Here is a 23,195-nt window from a genome sequence, read left to right as displayed (position 1 = left end):
AATCAGACTGAATTGCCTTTAATTTAAAAACTCTACCACTACAATCACAATGCCCCTTCCAAACTGGCTTCGGTAATCGCATCCGATTTTGACGCACCAATGACATTAGGACGCTGGGAGTGTAAAATGTTAAATGTCAGTGTACTATACTGCGACGTAATTTGAATAAATTGGTCAACAATTCACAAGTGTTGTTAAAACAATATCAGTTGATGTGGCTGTATGACGAGGAGAATTTCCGTATTCACCCCGTATATGTAATTTTCATATTTATCTCGGGGGAGAGGAAACCCGATAAGCTCAATATAATGGTTCTGGTAGGTTCAAAAAACCACCCGGCCCTATTGGCTGGATAAGTCCATTTCACCATTATTAGTTGCTATAAATTTTTCAGTTGATTTTTCTATGATTTATGATTTTTCCGTGGCGACCACCGAGTTTATCTTCCCGAGTCGACCAACCGCCATGGAAATTTATTGTCGCTACAGCCAATTCATGAAGCGCATCATAATATTTACTTTTCGTTTTAAAGAATCGATTCGCTTCCTGGTCGCGGCTTCAGAATATTTTTTGAATGCAGTCTACGGCTGAAAAGTTGGAATTTGTAGTTGAAGTATGAATCGTGAGGATTTAGATGATACATATGATCTTCTGTCTCCAGTACGTAGGGGAGAAGGTGCGTACTCCGACTCATTTGAAAGTTCTGATAACGAATCTAGTCCACAATTTCGATCGTCAGTAAGTTTTAAATCACCTTCCAACTCATTCAAGTCATCATCATTCACAGCATCTTCGAAGTGAGTTATATTTCTCGATTCTGTTCTGTAGATTCCCATTTTTTATAATGCAGTAATGAGTACATACCGACAAATCTGCAAATCCCCATCCATACCGGTACCGGTATTCACCCGTACCAGTACCGGTACCGTACCATATTCCTGTTATTAGAATGATTCAATTCTAGCAGGCAAATACGATAGTATATCATTGCTGTATGTTTTTCCATTTATGGTAGCAGTACCGGTATTTTATAAATTGTTGAATTGTATAAAATAAGCCAGTTTACAGAATTTTTGGTCTTCTGGCGTTACGGTACTGGTACCGGTACCGTACGGTATGCAGGTATGAGTTGGATTTCAATTGTCAGCAATCACTTTACCTCTTTATTGTCATGATTTAATTCAAGTTGTGTTACCGGTACACAGTTATTTAATACACATTGAACCAGCTAGGTATTCAGTCTGCCAGTGATGTTTAGTAACATCTTTACAATTCAACCCAATGCTGCAATGTCTGTCAACCTAATGCGTAATGCTGTAATGTCATGGATAATGCATCTTACTATAGATTTCCTAAAAAAGGGGTGTGACTATATTTATATATAGTGCTGTAGTGATAGTCACTTGCTACTCAAAACACATTACCATGAGATATCTAGAGATGATGTAAAAGATATTTGCGGTTATCTCTTAGGACAGTACGGCACACTTCACAGATCAAGAGACATTGTCTCGTTTCAGAGAATCCTATTTTGTCAATGAACAAACAAACACCTCTCCTTTCGGGGACATCTGGACATAGATGTCCCTCAATATCGGTAAAATTACAGTAAAATGAGGTTGGGCAAAAAACTACAAAGAAGCGCAATCTAAAAACGTCATCTTTGCCGTCGTGGCATATACCCTCTGTTTGTGAGACACATGGAGTGTTGGTTTTATTGAACCGAATGACAGGACATTCTTGGAAATTGAAAAGTGTGCCTTACTGTTGGACATGAAATGCATTTTACCTCATTGCTCATTATCAAATTTACTTCACATGGAATTCTGAAACTTCTACCTTTATGCATGGTGCGCCAGTATTACGGTTATTATATTTAATTTGTTTCTTATGACAACAACTTTGTTCTGTAGGATTCCACCACCTAAGTATGCATCAACTACGAGATATCAACAAGACAAACCCAAAAATCTTGTCCCGTCGTCAGCGCCAGGCCCCTCATCTTCTCCATCGAAAAGGGAACGAATAATTCGACGAACTTCGCCATTGAAGGGTAGGATGGTTTTGTTATTTGCCTGAGAAACTTGCCAACGATATTTGCGTTCTGCTATTTATACAATTCCACATACTAATACTATAATTTAGTTATCATTTGTTATTGCTCAGCTAACTAATTGATAATAAGGGTTTGTTAAAGCATGCTTATTACTTATAATATACGGTTACATTGAATTTCTTTATTCTTATTTCTAATTGATGACCTGTTCCTTGGTCTAAATTGGGATTTGCCATTCAATCATATAAAAAATTAATTCAAATATTCCATAAATTGCCACAAATGGCAGAGAACAATGGCACAATTAATGCGCTATGGGAGTATAAACGGGTAAATATACCCGTCTCGTTTTGTATTACGTTGGCAGTAGTGGACATGGGCGATCTCCAAAGATAAGGATTGGTAGCAGTAGCACTATGGGCGTTGCTAAGGGAATACATACAGTATGAAGCGTTAGCCAACTCAAATCTTAATTGTTTCAATAAATCAAAGTCGCTTGCGTACCACATGAAAAGCTCTATCGTACCACAGGCTGGGAGTTATGAAAATTGGGTCCTTGTTTGCTAATGCACTTCTTTTTCATGCCACAGGATAATATAGAAATCCATTTCATACTATTCAATTTCTCAATTGATTATCATTTAGATCGTAATTCTCATGACAACACTATTGAATTAATGAAAATGCCACAAGATGGTGACAAAAAAGATTTGAGTGTTTGGGAAGATTGGTTGATCAAAAAGTTACAACAGGAGAGAGAAGACATAAAAATACAGGTATGTATGCAATTCAAGCCATGGTTTTTCAGTTAACGTTGTTTCTTGTTTGAGGGAGTTTGTTATACTTTTGATATTCAAATGAATGCTGGTTGTGACAGTGTAATTGACCAGACGTTAGTCACCTTTGTAAAACTAGGAAAGTTTGTTGTTTTGACAAAATGATCTAGAACACCTACTGATAGACTTATTTTGAGTCTGGATAAATATCTCATTTCAAAATTTTCTGGTGAAATATGATTTAGTTTTTTGCGACGCTACATATTGTTTCCACAAAACTGATCATCCACTAATTTACATAACAATTCAACTGAAATAGGCCACGTCGATACCAGTGTAAATCCTGTGTCCACCTAGAATCCAAAATACTGTTACTTATTGAAAGTACGATAAATTGTTGTAGGTGGCCTTCGGAAGAGGGCCAGGAGCACTTTAAAAAGGTTGGGAAACACTGCACTAAGCAATCGCAGCATCCAAGAATAACTTGAGAGCTTGGACCGGCTTGACATATAATTTAAGGTGTAGATCCTTGTATCCAACGCTGGTTTGGCTTTAACGATGCAGTTATTTGTGTTTATAGAGACAAGTTGAAAAAGAAGAAAAAGAAAGAGAGGAAAGAAAAAGAATGGAAAAGGAAGATTTGAAGAAAAGAGCTGAATTAAAACATCAGCAGTGGTGTGAAGAAAAGTTATTGAAGGTGAATTATAAACGTTAAAACTTGTGTGTGTGTGACTTAGTGTTGGATTCAAACATGCTATGTGTTTTCTGAATTCTGCAAATATGCTGTTTTATGCATTGGACTCTAAAAATGAGAGTACCTCCGTAGTGTGTGTACCAGATTAGGGTTCGGCCATAATTTTATTCCGATTTTCCTTATTTTAGTTCTATTACGACTGTCTGTGTTAGCCAAGTGAATATACCTCCTGCCCATAGGTTTCAATCCCTTTACACAACTTGATATTAAGTAATCGAACAAAATTAGTTACGTCCATATCGGTACATACACTTCTAGAGCGCCCTTTTTTCACCTATGTAGTAAAGAAAGTAAATTAAACGAAGAAATATTTAAGTAACAAACTTAACTATTTTCAGATGAAGTTACAGACGAAAATTGACAAGCGTGAACAAATGTTGAAGGAAGAAATGAAAGTTCAAGAAAAACGAGAAATTGAGAGAAAATCGAAACAAGCGTACGAGAGATGGGTGGAAAAGAGAAATGAAATTGAAAAAGAGCAAAAAGGGAAGGTAAGTCTTCGACTAACAGTGTCTACAACTGCGCAAACTACAGGCCACGTCTGGCCGGTATGGTAATTCAGTCTGACCCACCTGATCCCAGTTACACATAATAAACACGAATCTCAATATGAATAAAAAACAAGTTTATTTACAAATACCTAGCATAACAACTAATGCACAACAATAGCACATTAGCTTTAGGCACAGATAATACATGGGAAATTATGGTTTAATTTTAGCCAATGATTCGTTATTTTTATCAAAATTTCAACGCAAATTTATATCAATAAAAACTATATTCATAATTTCTACTGGCATGAGTGGGCCAGATCTCTGGTGTACACAATGCTGTCTTCAACTTAAGTATTTTAATTACTCTTACATAGTGGTTGGATTCAAACCGAAGCTGTTCTTGGAATATCATGATAATCAGAAAACCTGTTTTTGATCGATATTTGAAGGCTCTCAATTCATAAAGTCTCGGTATGTTTCCCCAAGACAATTCAATATGATAACTATTGCTACATATAATATTAAAAATGGTTGTTATAAGTTTTCAACGCATTGCGGATTATATTCGATTATGTCGACTTCACATATACAATGGTAGCAATATTTTTCTGATGACCTTGGTTCCCTGTTATTTTGAATTTTTCATGCTGTTGCCCCATAAAACAGACCTGTTCTCACGACCACAGCAAATGGGTTATGTGCGCCGCAGCATATTTGGTGTTTCGAGTGTTATGTATTAGATTTATGTGTGCCATATGCCATGCAGCTTACACATTGACATACCATAAAGTTCCTTTACAATTTCAATTTTGTTATAGTCAGTTCTCAATATATATTAACCAGATTTGTTGTTTTTCAATCAGTAATTGTTCAAGTATTTTTACCTCATTTAATGCATTTGTGAGGGCTAAAACAATATATGGTATCGATAAATTTCCTTGGTAATTTTGAATTTTTTTAAGACTTCATGGACACCCTATATATACACTTTGTGAAATGGGGGAAATTATAGTAGCGAGTTCAATACAAAATAGAACCTGCTCTTAAAATCAAATTTTTGTGTATTTGTATCTGTACAGCCAAAAATGGACATTAGGCTCTACCTAGAATCAAAACTAAAACTGATTAAGCTTTGAAACCAAGATCAAAAAATGCTCCCTGGTCCATAATGACACAATATCAAAAACAGTCCATTTCTGAAAAATGTGACATTGCTACTTTGGTTTTAACTGTGGTAGCTTATAGCCTGCTCCTGTCTTAAAATTGCAATCTGCCAAGACGTATGAATAAATGGATTTTAAAAAAATGATTTCAGGATGGCTTTCGAGGAGATACTGAAGTTTGACAATATATATTCTGACTCCAGGTGTTTCTTAAAAAATCATCAATCATATTGTTTTACTGTCCCATATACTGCAAAAATGATTTGCAATTACTTAAACTTGTAATCAATGTTTTTTCAGATTTTTAAGATAAAAAAGCAAGTGTTAAAATTTCAAAAATGTTTATTAAAATTTGTTACAAAGAAATAATAATGTGACCAACTTGCTTTTTCTTTGAAAATCAACCTCTTTGCTTTGCGGGTAACATTGAAAGGATTTGTAGATGTTATTTATTTTAAAGGAAAGGAGAAAAAAACTTGAAGAGAAACAGAAAGAGGATGAAAGAAGAAGGAAAAATGAAGAATGCTTTCAGAAATGGCTGAAAAAAGTCAATGAAAAACAATGTGCTTCTCCAAGACAAGGTTTTAAATGTTTGAACTTTTTTTTACTTTGATTATTGATGGTGGTTGGTAGTAAGATTGCTTGAAATGAAAAAGTCGTAACAGACTAACAAAGTCCACAGAATATTTCTCATGCTCCCAATTTATTTGAAAAATGACTACACGACAAATGCATCGGTCCATTACTTCAAAGTGAAAACTTTGACCTAACAAACCAACAAATTTTTAGCTAAGACTCTGGAAAAGTCCGACTGATTCTGTGGATTTGAAAGTCTGACTTTTAGCAGTAAATTTCAATTCTGCAGTCATGGCTGCAAGGTCTGTGAAGTTAGCTCGTTGTATTTCTTATTTCAAACTTTTCCGAGTCAGAATTAAAGGTTCAAGTCTCTTTATAGCAGTGCTTTTTTTATAAAACTTTGACCAGTTGTGACATCTGAGATTTTGAACTTGATTATTGGTGGCGATGGAGATTGATAGTAAGATCGCTTGAAATGAAAAAGTCAGTAACAATAACAGGCTCACAAAGTCGAAGTAATATTTCTCTAATTGACAAAAAATTTGTAGTATGGACCGATACATTTGTTGTGAAGTCAGTTATCTTATAATTTGAGAGTATGATTCGGGTAGTGTCTAACTGATTCTGGGATTTGCAAATAAAATAGTAGCAGTACACTCCAGTACTGGCCTGTTTGTATTTCGTTATTTCAAACTTTCTGAGTCAAAATCGAAGCCAGGAAATTTCAAGGTTTCCGGAATTTGCCAAGTTGGACCATAAAAGCTAGCGGGTGCGAACAGAGGCAGGAAATTGTGGTTTTTTAAGTGTGTTGAGGATCTAAAAAGTGTTTCAAGCTCTGAAACAATGCTGTGTGATACAGAAAAATGTTTCTTTTTTTACATTTCAAAAAAGGGGAGGGGGATCTTACCCTCGAAACATTCCCTCTAAGCTACACCCCTGATAACAGTAGATTAAATATGAAGCGCATTGGGATGTGATGCAAAACCGAACTGAAAGTATTTCAACGTATTAACTATTAAGGTCAGCGATTTTCACGGATATGCTAGGATTTTACCAGTACAGACGATGTGTTCCACAAGTTTCCATTCCAATTCGATAGTCTGTATTAGTTCGACAATCCTACCGTCTTGTTTGAGAGTCATATGTTATTCAAATATGAACACATACGCTGGTACAATTTATGCATATAAGTTTCTGTTTCGCTTGTGTTGTATTAAAGACCTACAGGTGTGAGATTGCCATTTCACATTTTTTAGATTGACATATTTGACATCAGGGGTGTGCAACATGCGGGCCAAATGTGACCTGCAATAAAAATTTTTGTGGCCCGGGCTGGTCTTTCATGGTGTGAGGCTCTCGAAACAGATTTTTAATTTAGTTTAAAATCTGGTACATGCGAGTAATTCCAATCCTTTGCGTTGCAAAGCCTATACCTGAGCCCAATTTATTATCTATGCTTTTTTGTTCCTGCAACTACCAGAAAGCTTAGGTCGAATAAAGGTGCGGCCCGCGTTTACACCCAGCTATTTGTATCTGGTCAGTCTGTATTAAAGGTTGTCAACCCTGTTTTCACATAATTATTGTAATCAATTTCATAGGGTTCCTAAGCCTCTGGTATTTCGCTACACCAAAAAGGTTTGAAAATCTATGTTATGGGTTATGGCTTTAAGCCGCTAATATTAGTAAGAAACACAACCTGAAGTTCGAAATATATTTATTACAGGTACAGTGAGTGAGTATCCCACACCTTCTTATCGTAATCCAGCACCGTGGATTGGCCCACTAGCAGACAAAGACACCAAGGAATCAGTACGTCGCCAGCACAAAATGATGATAGCAGAAAAACATGCAACAATTCGACAAAGACCAAAAACTGCGAACCAAAAAAGAAAAGGGCTCGTAAAAACTGGCCCAGAAAAGGGCAAAGGAGTGTTGATTTGTAAACCTGCTACTGCAGCACCCTTGTTTTATAACGTGCCAATTAGGAACCCCCAAAACTTTGTGCCTGAACCTAAGAGAGGCAGTTTTAGGGGAAGATCGTAACATCTCGATTCTTAGTGTGTGAGATTAGTTGATATATTATGATGAAATAATAATTTATAGACTTGTAGAATGTAATTTAAACCAAAGTGATCGACATAGCAGCGCTTAGGCCGATGTTTGCTGTTATATTAAGAGGCAAACGTGATTTGGATATTCAAATATAACCTGTGGCTCATGTTTGGAATTCACGGGATTTGTATAGGTTGTCTTGTAGAGTCTAAAATCTGGCATGGGCGAACTACGGCCCACGGGCCAAAACCGGCACGTTGGATACTTAAATCTGGCCCGCCCGATGCTGTCACAACCAAGGTAAAACCGGATTTGGATGTTTCAGCTGAAAAATTGATTAAGGAATTGGTCGAGATTGCGATTGAAATTTAGTTTTAGCACGTGGCTTCTTGTTTTCAACAAGAGACCTACTGATTTCGACTTTTATAACACTGTAAATATTATTTATAAAATGTAACTTTTTACGTCACACTTGCATGGCCACCAGTCTGGATGGGCAAAATTTTTGGCTGTGGTTCACAAATACCTTTCCAACCTCTGGTCTAAATCAAGGTATCAGCAGCATCCGATACATACTCTCTTCTATATCAGTGAATTATCTATATTTCAAAAGCCCGGCTGCAATTTTCGAAAGAAAACCCTTTGATATTGAAGATGGAGAATCTAAGACGAATTTATTTTAGGCAAAATCATTTTGAATCTGATGTTATATCTATAAGACCGGGCTCTCAAAATAAATTTACCCAGGTCACTGGAGGCAGAGTCTGGGTGGATCCGGGCCGCATCAGGTTGTCCACAATGGAAGCTTACCGTAGTTAAGGAAACACAAAACAAGTTGAAAACATAAATGACCAAATTGAGACGAGAGAGACTAAATTGAAAAATAACCGATGATAATAATACTGTTATTAGTGATTGTAACGTTAACAAAACTTATATTAAATATATTCATCGCCAATCATGCGAAATGAGCTAAGTGACGCACTAACATTAAGCTTTCATACTAAGGCGGGGGCCACAAACTATCGTCCCGCGGGGCGCAGATGGCCCCGGGCCGCGAGTTTGAGACCCCTGCTATAAGATGAATTAAGAGCAGAAGAACCGGACAATAAATGTTATGTGCCGTGCCGATACTATCCTGCATTGAGATGTGCGTTAAATCTAGTTTAGTCATACATTGTTGGAGTGGTACTTGAAACAATAATTGTCGAAATAGTTCCAAAGTTCGTCATTACATGCAAATATCTCTGCAACTTTAAACAAATTTATATTTTAAAATCCAGGCGGCCTTTTTTAGTTACCAAATAAAACCTGTTTTGACTGACCGAAAGATGAAGAACTTCAGGTTTGATATGACGAATCTGGTACTGTTGTAAGATGGTTATTCCAAACACACGAACAAGTATGTTGAACGAATTAATTGAATCAACCGGTAGTTGTAATGTAAACTGATCACGCTGTGAGTTTTATTCTTTGACAGATAATCCTCGGTTTTGAAGCCTAGAAGTGGATGGCGCAATGACAACAAAGTGTCGAATTTAATGTTACTTCAGATCGTATTTGACATTACACTTTTTGGGCGGCTTTTTCGGCAATCTGATTTTTTTATTAATCCTGCACGGAAAATCATTCAAAGTATCTTATTTGGTTAGACCAAGAAATTTAAATGATGGTCAATTCGTAACACCGAAAATGGTACGCCGATTTCACAGAAATGGATAACATTCGCTTTGTTTGGCTTCATAAAGAAATGTTGGTCGAGCAAATTTAGGCACCACGTCAGTATTTATCAATAGCGATTGCCTAGTATCCATTACCATAGCAGATTGTCTGTCCGTCTGTTGTACGACCAATTTTACAGTCTATATCAGTGATTCTCAAACTAGGGTTTAAAAGCCGCATGCGGCTCTCAACAACCTTCCCTGCGGCTCCCGTTAATGTTTTAAAAATTAAATATTTTCAAAGAAAATTTTTCATTGAAAACTAATCCTTGACTCGAAATTAAAATACTGAAGTCTATTAGTTAGTCGAATGGATTCCCCCGTGTTTATTTGCGTAGCGTTGACTAACCTACAAGATACAATAGTGACGCAACAGTGAGCGTTTTCGCGGACACTTTTCACTGGAAAGATTTCAGACATGGCTGTAATCATTGGCTTGCTTTTGTGGATTTTCAGTTTGTGTCGCATTTCCAGATCTCATGTATAAATCAAATAACTCAATGATTATTTTAATTTCTAGTAATTTGTATGCATTGTAATTTTGTTCCAGCAATCGAAAATAGTCCCGAAAAATCTGGCGATCATCTCAAGCAGCTACTGCACCTTGCATCCTCCACGATTACGACCCGTTTTGACAAACTTATTAGAAATTGAAGCCCAATTAAATCAAATCAAAAAATCGAAATTTTTTTCGAATTGAATAATTTGAATATTTTTTTTATACATAACAGGGATCCAGAACGTCGGAGGCCGATAGTCCATTTGGAAATTAATAGAAACATTGAAAAGTCGGCAATAAAGCGTTTTTCAATGATTAATTTTATCATAATGGCTGATTGTCATTGTCACCGCAATCGTTTTGGCGGCGATATCCTAAAGTTGGTATTCTATATTTCCGACCTTTCTCGTTTTTGCAAAAATAAGCGGTCGCCAAATATCGAAATTCCATATTTCTAGTATACCCTTGCGTTCTCATCAGCGACAGCTGTTGAATACATTTAAGGAATGATTTCAAAACAAAATTAATTCTATTCTGAGTTTTATCCTCTGCCTTGGATTCGATCTTCCTTATCACCGCTTGTAAATTAACAGTGTCTGTTTAAAGTGAACGGTAACCGAGATGCAGATATTTATTATAATGATAATTGAGTTTCTCATGCTTTTCTATGGTGTTCGTGTTATTTTAGTATTAGATAGATGAACCTAGCAAATTTACGAATGCGTGAATCCTGAAAGTTGATTTAAAATAGCGATTAAATAAATTGTCAATAAAGGCATTTCTAGGCCTTTGTGCCTAATAGAGTGTCAGACTCTACTTATACCTAATTACTGGTAGTGATTTAAGAAACGTGGAAATACATGTGCCAGTTTACCCGTATTACACAAAAAACGGGTTTGAGAAAATTTGCCGCATTTGGAAAATCGCCCTAACCCTATAAATCTAACTTTTTTTTATCACAAATACTGGTCTACTCAAATACTTGTTTTTGCATCGAAATTACATGTGGCGAGATTTCCTACGGCGAATTTCCCAGAGACGCAAAAAAACTAAAAACACGAATGTACAACGTTTAATACGTAAAAATTATTATTCTGTGGTCGCCAAGTTGCATTAAAAAACTTGTGCTGACCCTAAGAAGTCGAGCTTCAAAACTTTCAGATTTTTGGCGCAAACTTACCGCAAAAAGTCGGTGTGAAGTTTTCAGTGGCAAACATTTATTTCTCGAAATTGTAGGCTACGGTTATATTCGCGTGTTTGAGCGACAGCTAGATCTAGGCGTTTTTTTGTGTGGTACCGCTACAGTGCACCAATGACATTAAACAACATGATAGGCAACTCCGGCATTTTTGTCCGAAGATCGTATTCGATAGCACGCTCCAATGCACATACTTGACGAGACGAAAACGAGCGGATGTGTGCTGCTTTCAAGGCGTAGCACGAATGGTGTTCGTGCCTGCTTTGACAGTTGTTGTCGATTTTAATGATATTTTTGAAAGTTGGGGTAAAAAGAAATCGGTAAAAGGTAAGGTGAATACTATTGTTGTATATCACACCCGGGCATCGCACTGTTAAGTACATGTGGGAAAGCCAGCCTTTGTCAAATACTACGAAGTTATTAATTCAGTACGGTACGTAGTTGCCCATTTGCCGAAATTACATATTTACTTACTCCTTATGGTTTCAAATAGTTCATGCACCTCCAGTTAGATTTTTTTAATCAGTGAGGATATATACTCATTGTTGATTGCTGCTCATTGTAACATACTATTACGCATTCACTTTTATTTGCGTATTGAATCAAAGTGTTAACAAGTTCACCTAACATTTCACTCATACCGGTCTATATTGTATAGTCTGATTTCTCAAGTATTTGGAGCCACGAAGGCTTGTAATTTTCTGACTAAACCCTTTTATTAGTTGGTTTATTTTCCAAAATTCAGTAAAATATTTTTTAAATAAAACATGAGATATTGGATTTATTAGCTTTTCCATTCTGAATCATATAGACTGCTTTATTTATTCTTAACGAAAATTAATAAATCTCCTCTCTTTCTTCAGATGTGAAAGTTGTGGACAAACCTGTCTAAGCATTGTGAGACTCTTGCAGCACAAGAGGCATTAGCAGAAATAGTAAGTATATCAATCAAGAAATTAAGCCGACATAAAGCAAAACTTTCAACTATTCGTCTAATCTCAATTTCCTATTATTTATTCACAGGACAACTATAGCAGACGGGGAGATATCAGGGGTCTGGCGACATATCAGTGACAGTGTGATTCCAAGAAATATAATGCAATTGAAAATAGAAAATTGCAATAGAAAAACAACCTATGGAGGCATGCAAAGACATTTGACCCTCCGGTAGAGTTGTGTATGGCCCCCACATCCTGCAGGGCTTGAGGAAAATAACTAAAAATTCCAAAGCGTAAGATTGCATAAGCGGTCTTATTTATAAAAAGGCACAAAACACGCCAGACATACTTAAAACAGCTTTGGAAATGAGGTTTACGGGTACCTCACTGCACCTGTGTTATATTTGGTTCATCAACTTTTGGTAGTACTATAGAAGAAATTCCGGAAGGGGTATAATCATCATTCATGATAAAATACTATCATATATTTTTTGAACAACTTCAATCTAGACCATTGATCTCAAACTCGCGGCCCCAGAGAACTTCCAGTGCGGCCCTCGAACGCTTAACAATAATTGTAATAGTATTTTGGAAGTTTTTTTTTTATCTAAATGTAATAGATTTTTCAAACCTTCTAAAGTGAAATTGATTATTCACACAGAAAACAATTTACTGAAAGTAGTTTTGGAATATTAATTTTTTTTGTCCACATTTTGACCCAATTAAGAATACACATCAAGCTAGCAAAAGAATACTTGAATAAAACACTTGAGTAATTAAATTAAACGCAAAGTACACGAAGAAGGTGGCATTTTCGAAGAAAATGGGAGTTGTAACATTTCTGCTCTTCACAAAATTCTGAAGCACATTGTTTAATTTGTCATATTTCCATCAATACAATCAAAAAACACAATAAGCTCAGCAGTCAATATGACAAATTCGAAGACCAACTTCGAACAGAAAATTTCCATGTGTTTGTATATTAATATAATTATACAACGACTTGGTTACTAAAAATCAATATCAATAATAATTCAAGCAATCCTATGCCACGCAAGGTAGTGCGAAATGTCTTGTCGAAAAAATCTGTCATTTGTTTTTTTACTGATCTATACATGAAATGATAAAAGTAACTTTTTTGCATTACTGGAATTAATTAAACATTCGTAAAGATCCAGATAAACCCATGATCATGTGGCCTCGTTAGTTAGAGTTGGTACTATAAAATCATTTCAGACTGGCCTTAGTATGCTGGTGACACAAAAAAGATGCCAAACGCCAGGACGAATGTAATTATTAAAACATTGAGTTTATACTGTAGTATTTTTGTTAATTTTAGGTTCATATATTTAGATTAAGTTATTTTTAGTGTATGTATTATTCTTTCCTTATTCAAAGCTTGTTCAAAAATGATTTTGATGGTTGTACATAGAATTTTACGATTTTTTATAATAAATACTGTAACTTGCAAATGTTGCAATAATAGTGGAATGCAAATATTAATATGTAATTGCATTTGAAATTGAAGAAAATAATAAAACTTAATCCAACTGTTTAGTTGCATCACAATATATGAGCTATGTTCTATGAACATTTGTTCTTTTCTTTGTCTTGAACTTTCCATACTCCACAGCCCCTATTAATTTTTTTTAATTTTAATTACCATGTGATGGTCATACATATCTTTAACTTGTATTTTCTGTCATGATGTATTATCTCAATGTGCCAAACTATTAATTTGTGTGCATATTTTGCTTCCAGATGACATAAATGTATTGTCATGTTTATTACCTCAGCTTGGAGTATTGACAAGAAAAAGGTGCCAGTAAATTAGGTAAAAAAATTTTCAACTCATTGTTATAATCAGAATTCACAATCAATAGGAATTATAAACAGCCAACAATCAGTGAGAATTATATGCGAAATCCCTCAGAATAAATTTGTCTAAAATCGGAGGAAGGCAAAAAATATAGGTAGTTTCCATTCACACAAGCATTTCAAGAAGACTTGCTCGAGCCAAACTAAATGAGCATCGTCAGGTGATCGGTAAGGCTGCAAGTTGAATTCAGCCCTGCAACCTCCTGCATAGAAGATAATATTAATTAGTGGGCTATGAGCTAAATTCCTAAATTTAAACAAACCTATCTACGATGCATTATGTACCAGCAATGTTACCTACGATTAACTGAATATGTAATATGTCTAATAAATTCACCTACAAAAGCAAGTTCGATAGGTGCAAACTTTGTGTTATGGAATTGTATCGCAGCACAGTTTTGTATGACACCCTCTTTAAATGAAATTTCAATGATTAAGCGCAAACATTAAAATTACTAACTTTGAACTTTGTCATTATCTGCAAAATGTTCCACACAAATCTTTCCGCTATCGCGTTTGTAATCTTCTCTGATAAAAAAAAAACGTCTATGATGTCCAGAATTGCTCTTTACAGCTTGCCTGTTATTCCAGCTTTCCAAGTAAGCAAAACTTCTTAGATATAGAGATTATTTTGTTTCGTTACAGGCGCAAAAAGGCAGGTACTACACGTAAAAAAGACGCCGAGTAGCAAAAGCGAGCGGAAAACGGACGCGAAAGGCGACGAGAAATATGTGCATTGGAGCGTATCATGAAATACAATGTTTTGCCTGTAGTCTTATGGAGTGACGTCAGAGTTGCCTATCATGTTGTTTAATGTCATTGAGTGCACTTACGTATAAAAATAATAAGTCAAAGGATGAATTTATTCGTTATGAATATTTTTAAAAATAAATTCTTCACGCTTTGCATGATATCTGTCAGTTTTTAGTTATATTTTCGAAATCAAACGATGCATTTGAAATTTTGTTTACATAGTTGAAATATATTTTTTGGAATGACCGGACTCCGATAATTTTCACCTTTGGCGAAAATACTTAAATAGATCTGGTGTAGAGTATATTCGACCCATACCATAGCTGTAAACTTTCGTATACCAATCGTTTTCTGTGTACCAAGGTGACACTACATTAGTGAGCAATCAGTTCTAGTTTCTTTCAATTCTTCGTCGAAATTCACATACCACAGCTCTGAAATTCTTTTGCATTGGACTCTAAAACCGACAAAACAATCATAGTACTTGTTAAAAAAAATTTACAATCTACGACCGGTAATAAAATGTCATTTCATCAGTATTGTAAGCACTCGACTATACTTCAATTTATACCGCTTTTACCCCAACAACCCCAAAGAATACAATTTTATTCAGGTAGAATTGAAGCTATATTAGGATGGTTGGATTTTATTTCATCATGATGCCGATTAAATTCATTTTAACAGCGCTCGTATAAGCGTGAATCAACAGTATTTTTCATCTCCAGTGCGTGCGTACCGTTTTCGTCGGTAACTGAGCATGAAGCGGGCTGTGGACATGCGAAATGTTTGCGATTTACCGTATCTGAAATAGTTTTTAAATTTCATTTTTATCTGCCGTGAGAATACTAAAACTAAATTTATGATGTTATTATTTATTATGTTTAGTGTTCATTATATCGTTCCGAAACCTAAATAAACGTAATGCACAGCGCGAGTTTCAATATTTATTTTGTAGCAACATCGAAATCCCGTGTCGTTAAAAACACGTTAGGAAGGTTGATTTAAGAGCGAAGATAAGTCGGCATAATACACGAGAAAGAGTCAAATTGACGAACTTAACCATTGGCAGTCGGAATTTAGGTTTGCGGATTTATTCTTTAATTGTATTCGATGTCTTGTCCACCCGCGATAGCCGTAATAACGCGTTCTCACAATACAGCCAATCAATGAAATAGGCTTAATTAATAAATTTCCGTTGATTCTATGTCTATAGTTGTGTTCAGAAATTTGCGAATAACTTTGCAATCGAATTTTCTGTATATCTCTCCGCTACTTATTATTTTTCGCGTGTTCGTCATTAGTTTTTTTCCATTTTAAAGCTTTTTTGATCATTTTACATCCGAATGAGTAGTTGACCTTAGTTCTATCTTTTAATTCATGAGTAACCAGAGGTTGCGCGGGTCCGAGAAACAGTTTTTTTCAGGCGTCGGGAAATTATGTCGGTTTGTTATTTCGTACCAGTGTAGGCGCTTGGTTATACTAAGCTAGGTTGCTTTATTTGGGAATTGGACTTACTTGGGTGTTCGACAAGTATGGTATAGTTTGCCAGGTGATGTCTTGGCCGAGTAATCAATCACTTTGTGTTTTGATTAGTTGCGAAAGCGCTCTGTTCATTCGCACACGTGTCTAAAATCTACGAGTGGCTACGTGTTTTTGTCCACATCGCCTCCGCATAAAAGTGAACATTTTCTTTTGCAATATTATCGTATTTGGACGTTTCATACATTCCGAAGCCTTCCAAACAGTCAAACGCGAACAACAATAAATTCTAGCATAATAAAAGGCACCTAAATAAGATGTGGCTCGCACTCGGTTTTTCCTATTTTACCTGCATGCTCTGTTTTACTTTCGAATTATTTATGGAACAATCTGTCACATGTTAACATTGACCTGAAAATAAAAAAGACACTGTTGGAATATAACAAATACGATTTTAAACTTATGTATATTCAGAAGCAATCTTACTATTTTCGAAGTATCGCGCGCTTCCATACAATCTTCCACGTTTTATCAAGTACGTCTATGTTTCGCCAAAGAATCGTCGTAATTCTAATCTCAGAGATTTCAACAGCGTGGTTTTTGTGCGATTTCATGTATTATCAAATCTTCTGAGGATTCCACGTTATTCCTGCGCATTGCCGGACTCGCTCATATATTTTTGGGCTAATGTTCACCGCCCACGTCCATTTGAAGCCGATATACAGGCACATTGTTCCCATTGAAATAAATAAATTGAATATACTGATTTTTGAAGTTGCTGAACATCTCTGGTTTTGGGGTCGCGAGTATCGGTAGTCTTTTATTAAAATTGGGGACGCTAGGAAAAAAGTTTGGGAACCACTGGTGTAGAGTTTGCATATTCGACACAGACTATAGCTGTAAACCCTCGTATATCATTCGTATTTTGTGTACCCGGGTGAATAACACTTCATTAGTGAGCAATCTGTCGTAGTTTCTTCCATATTTCGTCGAAATCCCCATACCATGGCTCTAAAAATTTTTTGCTTTGGACTCTAAAACCGACACCAGAATCACAACACTTGTTAATAAAAGAGCTGGCTTCCAGCTGATATTGATTTTTCTGTGGCGGAAAATTTACAATCCACGACCGGTAATAAAATGGTATGTCATCAGAATTGTAAGCACGCGACTATACTTTAATTTCATACCGCTTTTACCCCAACAATCCGAAGAAATACAACTTTATTTAGGTATATGTGAAGTTATATTAGAATAGTTGAATCATGATGCGTAATAAAATCCTGCCCGTAATTTTAACATGTCTCGTATAAGCGCGAAATCAACAGTATTTTTCATCTTCAGTGCGTGCGGTATTGTTTTCGTCGGTAACTGAGCATAATGTGAGCTGTGCAAACGAAAATCGAAATGATCGCGATTTACGGTATCTAAAATAGCGTTTATATCGCATTTTTTTCTGCCGCGGGAATACTTAACTAAGTTTATGATGTTGTTATTGCATATGTTTAGTGTTCGTTATATCGTTCTAAATGAACGTAATGCGCAGCGCGAGTTTCAATATTTGTTCTGTAGCCATCAAGAAAATCCAAATCCCGTGTCGTTAAAAACATGATTTTTCACTTTGCGTTAGGAAGGTTGATTTACGAGCAGAGATAAGTCGGCATAATACACGAGAAAGGGTTAAATTGACGAACTTAACCATTGGCAGTTGGAATTTTCGTTTGCGGGTTTATCCTTTAAGTATTTTCCACCCATGATAGCAGTAATAACGCGTTCCCACAGCACAGCCAATCCATGAAATAAGCCTAATTATCGATGTCTTACTTTAGTCACAAGATATTATGCGCGCTGAATTAACATAAAACGTAAAATTCACGTTGATTTTTAACAATAGCTTGAGTTCAGAAATTTGCTAACAACTTTGCCTTGGCATTTTCTGTTTATCTCTCCGCTACTAATTATTTTTTCGCGTGGTATGGGTTTCTACTCGCCCATATTATTTAACTCGCATAATTCTTGAAAAAACAAACACTGTACTTATGAATTCCAATGTCGAACGTGAACTGCATCTGTTTCAAAACACAAAACTGACTGTAGCGTAGACTCTGTAGTATATTGGACCCAGACCATAGCTCGTAAACCCTTGTATATCATTTGTTTTCTGTGTACCGTGTTGAATACCACTGCATTAGTGAGCATGCTGTGCTAGTTTCTTCAAATTTTTCGTCGAAATTCCCACACCACAGCTTTGAAATTCTTTCGCATCGGACTCTAGAACCGACACCACAATCACAACACTTGTTAAAAAGAGCTGGCTTCCAACTGACATTAATATTCTGTGGGGGAAAAATTCGTATCCACGGCCGGTAATAAAATGCCATGCCATTAGAATTAAGAGCACGCGACTATACTTTAATTCATACCACTTTTACCCCAACAATCCCAAGAAATACAACTTTATTCAGGTAGAATTGGAGTTTTATTAGAATAGTTGGATTTTATTTCATCTTGATGCGTAATAAAATCCTGCCGGTAATTTTAAAAGGACTCGTGTAATCGCAAAATCAACAGTAATTTTCATCTTCAGTGCGTACCGGATCGTTTACGTCGGTAACTGTGCATAATGTTAGCTATGGACATGCGAAATGTTTGCGATTTACGGCATCTGAAAAAGCGTTTAGATGACGTTATTTCACCTGTCGCGGGGCTACTAAAGCTAATTTATGATGCCTTTATTTATTCTAAAATCTGAATGAACATAATGCGCAGCGCGAGTTTCAATATTTGTTTCGTAGCCGTCAAGAAAATCAAAATTCCGAGTCGTTAAGTAGTAACCGTTGTCCTTGAAAAAAAATGCTCGCTAACTTCAATCCTAATAAATGTTGTTATTGACGAAATTACCTTAATATGGCTTCCTTGGCGATCATTACAACTGCGATTTTGGAGCGTTGAATTTGCATTGAACTGCATCAGTTTTGGGAATTAAAAATAAAAAATCGGAATTCTGTTTGTTATTTTCACATTTTAAAATCTGTCGCCGACTCATCTAACCAGCAGCGCTATCGCAATATTACTCTTTCCAAAAAATTCATTCTTATTAATAAATTTAGGGAATGTTTTTTCTAATCCCATACTCTCGATTATAATAACAAAGATCCATTCATTGAGAAAATTAAACTCTCAACTCCGACAAATGAAATTTTTTATCAAATGAACAAAAATTGACAACAGTTTCGACTCCGTTGCTTCAAAATTTATGGATATGAATAATCGTTTTTCAGAACGATATGGGAACGTTTATTAAAAAACGTCATAAATATATATTTCACTTCTTTAATCAAAATCGGTGTTTGGCCGTTTGATCATTGGCTTGAAAATAACAATTGGTGTGTGGCGATCGTTTACTCGTATATCGTAATTTTGTGTTATATATACTCTCGACTTCCATCGGTACGAATCCAAAATTAGAACAGTTTATTATCGCACACAGAATGTTATTTAGCACGGGTTTGCTCCCCACACCAAGATAATACATATTATATGCGATAATGCATATTGATGGCAAATTAGTTAATTTAGTTCTGATGTATTTTTCAACATTATAAATGAATATCACTTACGCTAACTCTCATTTAAGCATCCTGTATCCCTGTCTGTATCTGTGTATATTTATATGTACATATTCCTGGTTCAATAAGCTAAACATCGTTATAACGCGATTGTGTTCAGGAAAAGTACCTTGAAATTATACTATATCAATGATGTTAAAATTCCATTGATTCACAACAGAATTTTCAATAGTATGTCTTAAGATTTAATTAGTTTCATACAAGGAAATTGTATCTCGCCCTTCACTGTTTACATCCGCGCCTCATTTAACCTAAATGAATTCAAATTGTCAACGAATAATTAGTCTACGCACAAACAATGAAAATGATTTTACGCGGTATTCCGTCTATGCTGGAGTCTTTAGTAACGACTCGTACATAGGAAATGTTCATTGTCTGTGAAAATCTCTTTTTGTGTTATTCCACTAACATGCTTCCGTCCTTGATTTTACGATTTGGGCTTATTCTTACAACTTTCATCGCACAAATAAAACGATAACATATTACATGTACTACGGGGAGCCGAAATACCGAGATAAATAAACAAAAAGGGCGCTCCAGAAGTATGTGAACAATATGGAGGTAACTAATGGGCAGTCTATGGACAGGGGGTGGTAACTAATGGGCAGTCTATGGACAGGGGGTATATTCACTTGGCTAACACAAACAATCCCCGAAAGGAAAGTCGGAATAAAATTATGGCCCAACCCTAACCACGTACACATAATTCGGTAGTGCCAAAAAAGTACTTTTATTTTATATTTATCGTTGCGCCAAAGAATGCTTACCAGCACTTGTGGGACAACATCAATTCTAAGATATTATGCTGGAGGAATGATTATGATTTCAAAACGATAAAATACAGCGGGCTCCCCATAAATGCAACCCACAAATTTCTTATTCGTTCCTAATAGAATACATAGATTACTGAGGCGTCTCAGATTACTGAAACTTATGGGTATACCCATACACATACAGAAAGAAGTTCGAGCGAAAACAAAATTATTTTTTGCATTTTGGTGGTAGAAGTAAATAAGGAATTAATAGGTTCTGTTATTTGGGGTTCATTCTGTAAAACACAAATTCAAATTCAAGAAAAAAATAAGAGCGCGTATCACAGAACTTGAATTAGATAGGGATATATTACTGGACATTCCAACTTTGTGTGTTGTGAACATTCGTTCATTTCTGGGCTTTTCGTTTATTGCGATTTAGCGCCAGCCTGATTATCTCAGAAGAGCAACTTTTCCTTTTATAGCCATATATTTATTTAGCCAAAATTGTCCTAATTACGCTTAAAGGTAACTTACAAACTTGGATAAGTAGAAAATAAACAAGGAGAAAAGATGCGCAGTTCAGTACACAATACCCTAGTACAGGGCTACTCAACTGGCGGACCGCGGTCCGAATCCGGACCTTTCGACCATTCAATTTGGACCGCGTCTGCTTGTATATTTTTGCAATATAAGCATCGTTTTAAAGTTTTAGATGACTTTGATACGATTTAAATACACAGCTACCGATATGCAACATTTTGTGTTCATATTTGTGAGCCATTCATTGCTCTTGTATTTAATTTAATATTGCATTCGAAGTTTCGTCTATTCAATGAAATAAATTTTCTGTGTAATGTCCGGACCCCAGTAATTTTGAAGGTTTTTAAACGGACCTTTGGTGAAAATAGTTGAGTAGCCCTGCCCTAGTACACTTCAATAAATCTTTGGTAATGATAATTATAGGTTTGTTGAGCAACCCATTTTTCAGTCGTTCTTATTTTGGTAGCAATTTACTAATAATCCTGCATGTTGACTACATAGTGCATGGTAGAGTTCATTTAACAAATAAAAACTGATACTAGCTTTGGTCTCATTCAAAGCAACGAGCGTGCCCAGGCTCAACTCGACTTTTAATTCTGCAGGTATTGTACATTTATGATACTTTACAACTGAGTTTACATAGAATTGAGCTTTTGCAAAGTAGTACGTTTATCGGAATATAATGCAATCCATTGAACACTGGTATCTTTTGACCAAACTCCATTTGACCAATCAAATCCATCTTGTTTCTGAACTCTTCAGCAAACCTAAAGCCTCAAGGTAATTCACAATGTTTACCCGGTACAAAACGTCAAAAATATTCCGCAGATGAATTGATAAATTGCATGTTTCCTATAGCTACTAGCAGAGATATATACACTTATAACCCTACTCAACATTGCGCTTTACAGAGACAAAAGACACGCTTTATTCTGCTTAGGCCAATGTATAAGTGCACCGTGATTCAATGAATGGTCGTTTAGATATTGGGTCATACACGCTACCGGATCCTGTCATTCAAAGGCTGTAAGCACTCTAAGCACAAGCTTTGGTGCCGTATATGTGTCATTTAAAATATAGAAAACGATGAACTACAAAATATATTATCCGTCGGCATGAAGACTTCATTTTAACCGGGCCGATGTCTGACCAACACCAACCAGAAAAATTTCTGCGCTATCCCCTTTTCATTGTTGCTCTGAACACGAGCTAATTTGACGGGCTAATCTAGTCCTGCTAGGAGTGAGCATGTCAAACTCAATAGCTATTCTGCCTTGCCAATCAGTATTTCGTAACATAGGCGATTTTAAACGTTTCATTTCAGTAACAAAGACCGTCTGAAACTTGACGAAATCTATATGCATATTTAGTAATAGATTAATAGGAAATACAAGAGGTGCAGCACCGTGCATATACCTTACCGACACTCTCAAAATAACATATCGCGTCAAGAGTACTCTGAATAAGAGTTGACTATCTTTGCATTGACCACATAAAGGGAAGTAGTTCTCATAAAAATAACAAACTGAAACAACATCGATGGATACTCCAAGTCAACAGGGTCATCGATACAAATAATTCTCGCCATAAATCAGGTGTCGAAGTGAGTTTACATTAAGAGTATTCATACTTAAGAACGCGTTGTTTGGTGGCTTTAGGCTGTTGCCGTGGTGATAAATTTGTCTTGAATAGATTCAGATATTTTGTCGTGCAAAACCAATACACGATATGTAATAAATAAAAGGCATGTAACAACTTACAAAAATAAATATCGGCTTTTTGCAGTTGACGAGGTTGCGAAATACTAAAAGAGTCATTTAGTCACGGTACCTTGCAGCTGAATTGGAGCAGCAAATATAGCAAAGGAATAACACAATATTAAAACATTCACTCATTTAAACACAATCATTAAAAACAAGAATAACAAAAAGAAT

At 35.8% G+C, this 23,195-nt stretch overlaps 2 protein-coding genes across 4 annotated transcripts in view; both read left to right on the top strand.

The window, feature by feature from the left end:
• The window catches only part of LOC120333357 (deoxyribose-phosphate aldolase-like), a 128,111-nt gene that overhangs the window by 50,807 nt on the left and 54,109 nt on the right, over positions 1-23,195 (top strand). The gene's annotated exons all lie outside the window — the stretch shown is intronic.
• Positions 508-8,055, top strand: LOC120331843 (uncharacterized). Of its 2 annotated transcripts, none has more exons than XM_078113703.1 (7): positions 508-797; positions 1,914-2,053; positions 2,702-2,832; positions 3,413-3,529; positions 3,925-4,077; positions 4,455-4,551; positions 5,704-5,824. In XM_078113703.1, exons 1-6 carry the CDS (start codon positions 616-618, stop codon positions 4,542-4,544), a joined length of 813 nt encoding a protein of 270 aa, XP_077969829.1. In that variant the 5' UTR covers positions 508-615; the 3' UTR covers positions 4,545-4,551; positions 5,704-5,824. The 2 variants fall into 2 exon arrangements, with proteins under 2 accessions (XP_077969829.1, XP_077969828.1); XM_078113702.1 differs by lacking the exon at positions 4,455-4,551 and adding an exon at positions 7,543-8,055 and having other exon boundaries at positions 516-797.

This window comes from Styela clava, chromosome 6 (genome assembly GCF_964204865.1).
Source record: "Styela clava chromosome 6, kaStyClav1.hap1.2, whole genome shotgun sequence".
In the NCBI taxonomy this organism is placed as follows: Eukaryota; Metazoa; Chordata; class Ascidiacea; order Stolidobranchia; family Styelidae; genus Styela; species Styela clava.
The sequence above is the reverse complement of the archived record's forward strand: the minus strand, read 5'-3'. Positions and strand labels throughout refer to the sequence as shown.